The sequence below is a fragment of the Halyomorpha halys genome, unplaced genomic scaffold, assembly GCF_000696795.3.
Source record: "Halyomorpha halys isolate HHAL.00 unplaced genomic scaffold, Hhal_1.1 Scaffold410.1, whole genome shotgun sequence".
NCBI classification, from domain to species: Eukaryota; Metazoa; Arthropoda; class Insecta; order Hemiptera; family Pentatomidae; genus Halyomorpha; species Halyomorpha halys.
The window spans coordinates 652,239-662,888 of record NW_027111460.1 but is presented as its reverse complement, the minus strand read 5'-3'; the positions used below and the strand labels follow the sequence as shown (position 1 = coordinate 662,888).

General features: G+C 31.8%; 1 protein-coding gene across 1 annotated transcript in view; it reads left to right on the top strand.

Moving 5' to 3' along the window:
* The window catches only part of LOC106682399 (uncharacterized), a 23,221-nt gene that overhangs the window by 3,430 nt on the left and 9,141 nt on the right, over positions 1-10,650 (top strand). Inside the window, exons 2-3 of the mRNA XM_014423220.2 lie at positions 4,157-4,420; positions 5,132-5,254. Of these exons, the coding sequence (XP_014278706.1) occupies positions 4,157-4,420; positions 5,132-5,254 (387 nt within the window). The remainder of the gene's footprint in view (positions 1-4,156; positions 4,421-5,131; positions 5,255-10,650) is intronic.

Here is a 10,650-nt window from a genome sequence, read left to right as displayed (position 1 = left end):
TTATTTCTTATGTTGTCTTTAGCTAGTGCTAATATTTTATACAGCCCCAAATAGTAAATGTCAAGATTTATTTACCAGGGCCACCACGAAATAAATATTGACAAACCACCGGAGTTTAGTATAGTTTCCAACCCGTTCCTCATTGTTTAGAGGTTAGTAACTTTTGTATTATCAGACAGATCAGACCTTCAATGTAAATATAGAAAGATGAATACCAAGTGAACGATTTAATAAGGAATGGATAAAATTCAATCTGACTTTTACTTTTTGCCGCAGACCTTCCCCACTACTCAATGACATTCTACGAATCGTGTCTCATAAATTTTGGCCTCATATACATGGACACCATAAACTGAATTCGAATGAAAAGAATTCAACGATTGAGTTGACTAAATACATTTCTAAGTAAGGCCTTCTGCAAACGAAGCTACTGGAAAGGAACTAGACTATTTAGTAACTCGGGTTACTGACCAGTTACAGACTCAGTTATGACTCCACACACGAGGTTACTCAGCAATCAAAATCTCTAGTTAGTTCAGTTTCATCGTGATATGTCTTCAGAAGACTCGAGCGCGATGATGAAACCATAATGTTGTATTATTATCACAAGAAGAGGAGAATCGTAAGGTCTTGGGTACCGCCATTCCTTGAAAACTATGTTCAGAAGCTGTTGTCTGTCGCTACTAAACAGATTTTACGACGTTCACGATTTTTCCTATGCCTTCTCAATTTAATGCTTCTTCGAATAGCCAAGAAGGTGAAAATTACAATAAATTATTAAAAAAAAAAAATTATTTGTTGGACACTCATCTTCAAGAAATTAGAAACTGTAATCACTCGGCAACTCGCCATGCGAGTCACCAGGGGACTGGTTACAAACTGGTTTCTGTGAATCATAGACGAGTCCACAACCAGTAGGCGTCTCATTCTGTCCATTGTATTACACAAGGAGTGAACTACTTGGTATTTCACGTCACTTAACCGTTCCTTTTCGGATAGGTGTAGATACGACCTGAAACCTCTCAGTATTCAATTAAAATAAAACTGTAGGGATAAACTGCCATCCTGAAACCTGATTAGGAATACAAACTGAGAACAAAATATCCGAACACCAATCATATTCCTGTAACAACACGGAATCCTTAGTGAAAGACCGACTCGATACAGGAATGTCAAGGTAAATGGGTATTTGCATTAAGGAAGTTCGAGAGTTTATTTCAAACATCAGAGTAGCTGAAGGACAATCAAATCTTGCTTTATTCAACGGAAATAGAAAATTAATTTTACTGTTATTTGTTATCAGTGAACAATTAAAAATAGACAAATACTATCATTAACTTTTTTCAGTATTTATCATTACAACTGTTTACATAAATTATGTAATAAAATGATTAATTTGCAAATAGTCTCAGTTTAGTTAAATGTATTTTAATTTTTATTAGAAGTTTATAACATTTTTAGATGATAAACAGAGAACAGATGTATTTATATTGTGTATTATAACTTTTTATATATATATAATTTATTTATTGTTATTTACAACTGCTTAAAAATATATACAAGTATATTTTGTGGGTGGCATAATGACATGATACAAACATGTCAATCTACCCATTGATAGAACTCCAATAGCATCTCTAGAAGAGAAGATCTCGTGACCATCTTCTTTTCAGACGCCTAGGAGGATTATTAGTTAATGAAGGAGAAGCCAGGTTAAAAACAACTGGATTTAGGTCGTTGGGGAGTTTATCATGGAAGGATTGGTATCTGGTTCTGGCCAAATCGGCAACATATGGGACATTGAGGTCCTGATGGATGACAAAGTAAGGAGCATTAAGGATTTTGGTCTGTAAGGATTGGATTCGGGAGGAATTTGATGGTTTAATGGAGTCCCAAAGCTCAACTCTGTATGTCCAGATAGGTCTTATGATAGTCATGTAGGTCAGTGTTTTGAAATGAATTGGAGGTTTAGACCGTTTACCGAGTAAGTGCTGTAATAGTCGGAATCGACGAGCAGTTTGCTTACGACGAAGGGTAAATGTAATTTGGTGGGATTTATTGAAATTTTGGATGTTTGATTGGATGTAGGAAAGAACAATAGAAGGATTTTCACTGAATTATGACATTTAAATGTAAGAATAACTGTTAGTGGGGTTTATTTGGTTGGCCTCGCCTAGCAACGGTCAACAATCTACTACTTTTAATCAGCTGTCTAGTCACAATTGGTCGTTGATATAATTTATTTACTACACCCTGTCAGTTATTTATTGTTTAGACATTTATTGTTATTTGTGATTAATGGTAATAGAAACACTGTGTTCCAAGAGTGCCATGGTGGTATTTAATTTACCATTACCATTTAAAATTTGATATATAGATTAATTCTCTATAGACATAGGCCCACCAACTTTAGACTTTTTTAGAAATCTGACTATTAAAACAGTTTCTACGACTTCGTATGAGCAGTCCTACAATTGTGGTATTCATGATCTTTGGTTTAACATGTTAAAGCATGCTAAATGGAAAAACTCATGTATAATGGAGTAATATTTCCTTCTTTTACCATCTTAAAACAATATAACATTTAACATGGTTCAGAGTCTGTTACTAGGTCTGCTAAATGGAGAATAATGCCACGCAACAGACCAGCTGAGCTCGTCACAATTTTGTTAGTTATCATGTTAGGTTGCTCCCAGTTTTTTTTTTTTGTTAGTATTGTTTTGAATGTTTGTATAACTAATAAAGCAATAGATAACAACAATCAATGTAATGACACTTGTCAACTCATCTTGATTCTCTTCCTCACAAGTCAGAAGATCAACAAGGCACTCAGTAGCCAAACTTTCACACAACTTCCACTTTTCAATTAATTTAGGCATGTTGTAACAAATTACTTTAACTAAAACTTAGAAGTAAACAATAACATGAAGTTACAGAAGGAAAGGTTATAAAACAAGTTGCTCAAAAAATCCACTAGAAGCTCTTATGCATTTAACATTTAACGTGACTTTAAATAGGGCTGCTCACAATCCTATACTTATAACATTTAACATGGTAAAACATTTTACTACTGGTACATTAAGAAATATCTTTCTCTGAACTATCAGAGTCACAGAGACTTAGTATTTTATTTACATATAGTTCTTAATTTTGTAAATATGTTTATTCCTTTTCATTATTCAGTTATTCCATTCATTATTTTGGCAATATGTTTATATTTCTATTGTTAACTTCGCCTAATTAAATGTTCATATCCGAACCTTTTTTTCTTTTTCTTTGAACTTTTCTTCAAAAACACGGTCGATTTGAGGTGGATTTAACAATAAATAATTCTTAAAATAAAATTATCTAGTATCACTAATATAGATTTATTTTTAATTGATATTCATTTTGGATTATAAGTATTGATTACGAGAGGAATTCGAAGGTTTAGTGGAGCCCCAAAGCTCAACTCCATATGTCCAGATTGGCCTTATTACAGTCATGTAGATCAGTCTTTTGTAATGTGTTGGAAGTTTAGTGCCGTAATAGTCGAAATCGACGTACAGTTTCCTGTTTTTTCAGTCTTGTGTGAGGATTCCAGGTTAATCATTCGTCCAAATGTAGTCCAAGGTAGAGGATCTGTTCAACAGGGGTAAGAGTAACATTAAATGAAACTGTAGGGCAGTCGGTAGGTTTACGACGAAGGGTAAAGGTGATTTGATGGGATTTGTTGGAATTTATTTTAATCCTCCAATTACGACAATATTCTTCGAGGGCTGTGATATGGTCACATATTTTAAATAATTAGCCATACCTTAGTTTAGTGTTATTTTAGTGCTTGTATCTTTTTTAGTACTGATGAAGCCTTGGAACATGGGGTAAACCGTTGGGTTACATTAACTATTTTAATTACTGATGAAAGGAATATGGTCCGGGTGCGGTTTTCTTGACCGCACCCGGACCATATTCCTTTCATCTTCACACACGGTCAATCAATAATCTTCCAGTATTTTAATTACTATTTGAGTTTTTTCTTTGACAGCACCATCTTTTATTTATTTAAAATAACTATGTAACATTGTCGCTAAATATTAAATTTAACCCATTCAATTATGTCTGGAACTTTATAAATACTTAATGCTGTGTTGACTAAATTCTTTTATTCCTTTTCTAGATGGACAAAGATGTATTGGAGAGAGTCATAAAGAGCAACTGGAAGGAAACTTCTCTGAAGAAGGTTATTAGTATTGAGAGTGTTCCAGCCGTTGGAAAGAATTTGAACTTCTTGTCCAGCGTCGAAAGGCTCAACCTCAAAGTGGTCCTCGGGAACGGAAGAGTGGTCAAGAAGAGCCTCATCAGGAAAGTCCTAGGCTCCGATGCCAATGAGTTCCAGACAGAGTTCAATGGAAAATACAATCCCTTCAAGACAGAAACAGAGGTTGTTCTCTCAAATCTATGAGTTATTTAATACTTGTAGCCTAAAATATTACATCTCTCATTTTAATTTTGCTCAATAGTTAACAATATTTCATGTAATATACACTGAAAAATCAGTAGTTTACTATTTTATTGTGGGGAATCTTTATCTCAGAAACTATGAAAAGTACAGATGTTTATTAGTACTAAAATTAAACCTAGTTTAATGTACTGGAAAGTATTGGAAGAAGATAGTTGACCATATGAAGTAGATTGGAAGGAGATAGTCCGGGTGGTGGTCAATAAAGATATCAAAATAGTAAAAGAAAACTATTTATTGTTAATTAACCTTTTGCTCCACTATCAAGGCTGATAAGAATGAAGTTCTCCAACTGATTAAATAGGCTAGCTCAGTTGACAGCAGAACTTCATTCTTCTCCAGCCCTGACGAAGCCCTGCAAAGTAGGGCGAAACGTTGGTTAACAATAAACAGTTTTCTTTTACTATTTTGATATCTTTATTGACCGCCACTCGTAATATCTTCCTCCAATGTACTCTAAAGTAGTTTATGACGTTTATCTTCGAATTCTTTCAAGTTGTTTAGACACCCGGACTAACTTCCTACAATCTACTTCATATGGTCTATCTTCTTCCAGTATGTATCATGTTTCTTATTTTCATTTCGCAAATAAAAAATGTTTATAGGTAATAAAGTATTTTATTTTTATTTCAGATGTACAATTCGCTGACACAGATCGAATACCTCATGGAAGAATTTGAAGATACGGAAGATGTGCTTTGGTGTAAAATGGTTCATCACATCCCTTACAACTATATCGTGATGGAGGATTTAAAGGCAATGCTAAATGAATATTGTTGAAAGTTTATTAATTCTTTTACTGGATTTCTAGAAAGGTTGAGTACTATTTAAAATTTAAGGAACAAACAAAAAATCTATCTCCAAGCAAAACAATTTATTTATTGAAAATTTGGAAAGATAATCATAAACCGAAAATAATGTTTATTAATAATAACCAGAATTATCCAAATAGTCTCAACTTTTTTTATTTATACATACAACATGTCCAACGCTTCGGCCATTTTAGCCAACAAATCTAATAAAATAACAGCTTTAGTTATAGCTTATTATCAACAGTACCAAAACATTATTAATTGTATTAAAAGAATGGTTTAGGGGGCGATAAAAAAAAAAAAAAAATCAAGTAATAAAATAATTAAATATGAGCCAATTGTTGGAGCAAAACTCGCAGGGCTAAAACAGATAAAAATGACTAAAACGAGATGAGAGAATACATAACATAAAATAAAATAAAACTAAGGTGTGGTTAAATATGTGAAAATGTATATATGTATGAATTACTCCTTAAACTTAAGGCCAGACACACCCTCAACTTCACTTTCACCTGGGCTAAAAAAGATACAAACAACTAAAATAATGTAACAAAGTAATTATTATCTTACTTTTTTACATTATTTTATTTGTTTGTATCTTATATTATGAAATAATAGTAAACTAAGGTGTGGCTAACCACGATTTAAAATATTTAAAAATAGATATAAAAATGAACAAAGCAAATTAAAGAAAATAAACATAAGATGTACAGTGAAAAGTATAAATAAACTATATGAACTGTAAATCTTATTTTAATTTTATTAATTTACTTTGTACATTGTTATATTGTTTCATAACAGAAGGCTGATATGAATAGATGAGCCCTCTATAATTTAGGCACTGCTAGTGCCCCTTTAGGACACTAGTGGAACCTAGTATCACCTCTAGTGCCCTCTGTGGGGTGAAGAAGAAATTTATGCATAAGAGAGCCATTTTTTTTTCTACTGGTAGTCTTTTTCTTCACTCTCATTCAGTGCAAAAAAATGAGTAAGCAGAGACATTATGGAGTGCCTCCCAACTGCGGGGGAGAGAGAAATTAAGGAACCCGGAGAGGAAAACTGAATGGTGGAGTGAGTCCACGCCTATCCTTATACTTCACACCATCATCATCAGCACCGTTAAATCCATTGACCAATAAATCAAAATTAATTAACACACCTAACAATAAATTTTCCATTTTGGCCAACCCAACACCACCTGTAACTTATGGAATAGATGTTCTTTTCAGTTAATCCAGTTTTATTTTTATTACAATATACAGTCTACTACAATCCAACCAGCCAAACTAAAGTGAAGGGGTATTTCATACATATACACATTTTCACATATTTTATATCATATTATATTTAGCCACACCGTAGTTTTTCTTTTATTTTATGTTATGTATTCTCTTATTTTGTTATATTATTTTGGTTATTTGGATCTTTTTTAGTCCTGATGAAGCCCTGCAAGGAGGAGCGAAACGTTGCCTCATATTAAATTATTTAATCACTATTTGATTTTTTTTTCACCACACCTGGACCATCTTCCTTTTATATTTTACACACAATCAATCAATGATCTTCCAATTATGAATTTTTATTTAATACTTTAACTTTAATATCACAACCTCACATTGATTTCAACATCAACGTCAAATTAACATAGTTAAAATAAATATATAAAACATAAAAAATAAATATATTAAATACTGTAAGTATAATTTGACTTGGGCATAATAGCCTGCAAATTTTAATAAGTGATAAGTAATAAGTGAGGCTGAAATACTAAAATAAAGGTTTGAAAATTATAGTTAATAATATTTTTGATACTGTTGATAATAAGTTATAACTAAAGTTGTTAATTCATTAGATTGTTCTTGATGATGACTGGATGGCCAAAACGTTGGATAAGGTAATGTAATATGTTTGAATAAAGAACATTGAGATAATTTTTGTTATTAGTAATAGATCTACGAACTAGATAACATATATTTATAAAGAAAATATATTGTTTAATTCGCATAAAAAAATTAATAAGAATCATTTGTATTTCGAATTATTAAGGATGGAGTGGGCATTGGATCAGAGGGTGGACTTCATGATGGTGGCCGATTTTTAGAATTTAAGTAGAGATAAAAAGACTGATCTACATGACTATTGCAAGGCCTATCTGGACATACAGAGTTGAGCTTTGGGGCTCCACTAAACCATCAAATTCTTCCAGAATCCAATCCTTACAGTCAAAAATCCTTCGTAAAATCCTTAATGCTCCTTACTTAGTCACAAATCAAGTCGTCTATCAGGACCTCAATGTTCCATATGTTGCCGATCCCTTCCATAATAAACTTCTCAACCACCCAAATCCACTTGTTTCTAACCTGGCTTCTCCTTCATTACCTAATAATCCTCCTAGGCGTCTGAAAAGAAGGTGGCCTCGAGATCTTCTCCTTTAGAAATGTTTTTGGAGTTCTATCAGTAGGTGGATTCTCCACATGCTTTTATCATGTCACTATATCACCTACAGCAAATTTACTTGTTGTATATATGTGTATACAGTTGTAAATAACAATAAATAAATTATTAAAAAAAAAAAAAAAAGTAGAGATAGAGATTTTATCTGTTTAATTGTGGATTGTGGTGATTAAAGACTCATGCTTAAATAAAAGCAAAAAGTTAAAAAAAATGTAATTATATTTTAAATAACAGCACTTCATAGAAAAATGTTTTTATAGATTAAGTTAAAAGAAATTAAGTTACCAAAGGAACCTACTAGTACTGTTGGTACTAGTAATATTGGGGGGAAGTATCCGACAAGTGACATTGGTCCTTTGATTGATTCTTTTAAAGACTTTTATTCCTCTATATCAAACCTTATTGATTTTCTATTGAAATTTAAAAGGAACAACCAATCTATAGAGGAAGCCTCATTTTCTAAGATTCTATCAGAGCCTAAAAGGCTTTATCTTAGTGATGCATAGCGGTCACAATCAGCTATGTGATTTAGGGCAGTTTCCAGGGAAGTGTCATCGCAAACTGCTCCAAAAATTTTAAGATGTCTGCAATGACTTGCAAGAACTCTTATCAATAATCGAAGTTCATTTCTGTTTAGGCCTTGCATCCACTTAGTTCTAGAAGTAGAGGTTTTAGTTATTAGTATCTTGACCTGTCTCAGCCCTGTACATTCCCTCCACTCCTTGCCTGCTATCTTCCTTGTCCAGTCAAGGGCTTCTTAGCGCTGATGCCTTAGAATGATTCTGGCGTCTTCTAGCAAGCTGGTCAGTTTTCTCATTGCCAGAGATCCCCTTATGTCCCTTATGATATCCCTAATGCCTGCTCGCACTATCTCACCAATGCAGTGGTGACTTTTGATAATTAACCACGGTAACATAGATAAAATAAAATGAAAATAAACATGGATCCAAAGATAAATTAGAGACTGGAATAGCTTTAAACCTCCTAAGGACAAACGGAACATTATTTGAAAAGAAAGAAAAATCTGATGCAGTGTAATAAATAATAATAATACAAAGAAAAATATAAATTTTAAATTTAAAAGAATATATCAGTTCAACAAAAGATAAAGAATCCGACATGCAAGATTGCGTGGTCTCAGCATTTTACGTTCAAATTAGAAACATATATTTTTCCCTTTTTATCCTTTATTTATTAATACAATTCTAAAATATTTTGTATTTATACATTGTTTATTATTTTTAACAATGTGAAATGGTTAATTTTTTAAAGCAAAATTAAGGGTACTTTAGAGGAAGATATTTTGCAATATTGGCTTTTAAACCTTGTTAAACTCTTTTAATTAGTATGAGACCTATTTGATATTAAAAATAATTTAATTTTACATTGACATATCGAGTTTAATCAAAATCGATGGAAATTTTTTTTAGAGTAGCACTTCCAGTCGGTCGATTTTTTTGAAAAATTTGCGGTCACACCCCAGGGATATACCCGTTTTAAATATATAATTTCTATGTAATAAAATTTCTTGTTTAAGACAGAATTGTTAAGTAGTTATAAACAAAAAAACAGGCAAACATTGTTAATCAACATAATTTCGGATCATTTTGCCTTTGTCGATTATATATATATTTTATTTTATACCAGATCAGCCTGGTGGGCCTTACATGGTTGATATAACCGTTATATTATATCTATATTTTTTTAACAGTTGATTATGGGGGGGGGGAGGGGTATAGTCTCGTACAAAAGACACCCCTAACTATAAACAATGTTATTATTAAAAGAAGAAAAATAAAATAAAATAAATAGATAAGAATAATGCTTCTTAATAAAAGAGGGAAGTAAAATTAATAACAAAAAATAATGATATTGGTACAGTTAAATAAAACAAACAATTGCCTCTAATAGTAAAAAGAAACAAGTTAATTTGAAAAAGGGACGAGAGAAGAAAATAGAAAAATAAAAATAATAATGAATAAATAAAATGAGTAATAATAAAAAGTAAAATAAAGGTAGTGTGACTATGAATTAATTTTTATTTATTAAAATTTATAAAAGAATGTCCTACAGCAGTCTGGGCTTCAGTCTTCGGGTTGAGGTTGGGTTTCCCAGTAGGGCACTGCTCCTTTAACTGTCGGCATCTGGGAGTGGAACTTCATTAACTTTTGTCAATTATTTATTATTAGTCAATTTTCTTTAGAACTTCTTAAATTATGAAAACATTGTGTATTAATAAATTAATCTTTACGTTGACTGTTGATAAAATGAGTAAATGAAATAGAGATTGTAAAACAGCTAGTAAATGTAATAATTGTAACTGCTAGAATAATGGGTATTTTAGACATTGTAATACAGATTAATTTATTAAATGCATAATGTTTCATAATTTAAGAAGTTTTAAAGAAAATTGACTAGCGATAAATAATTGACAAAGAGAAAATAACCTGCAATTATATTGATTAACAATGTTTGGCTGTGATAGTGTGATAGGATCCTTGAAAATGGCCGGAAAGGCTGAAACGTAGGAAGTTTGAGATAATAAAGAAGTGTTGAGACCAAATGGAGGTTGTTTTAGAACTACTTTGTAATTTCTTTTTCTTAAGACTTCTCGTATTTGAGTGAGGCTGATCACAAACACACAATATTTTGCGAAATTCGGTTATTTAGATTCAGGGAGACTCAAAACGTGTAATTCCGTCGAAAATTAGAACTCGATCGTAAGATCACAATACTTTCCCCTACTCTCTATTCCATATATAGGTCAATGAAAGTGTTGAAAATAAACTGTTAATATTAGATTAATTTTTATTAATATATTTGTTTGAGAGTGGTTTAGTTTATTTAAAAACAATTTTGATCCTTTTTCTCAACTTTATTCTTTTT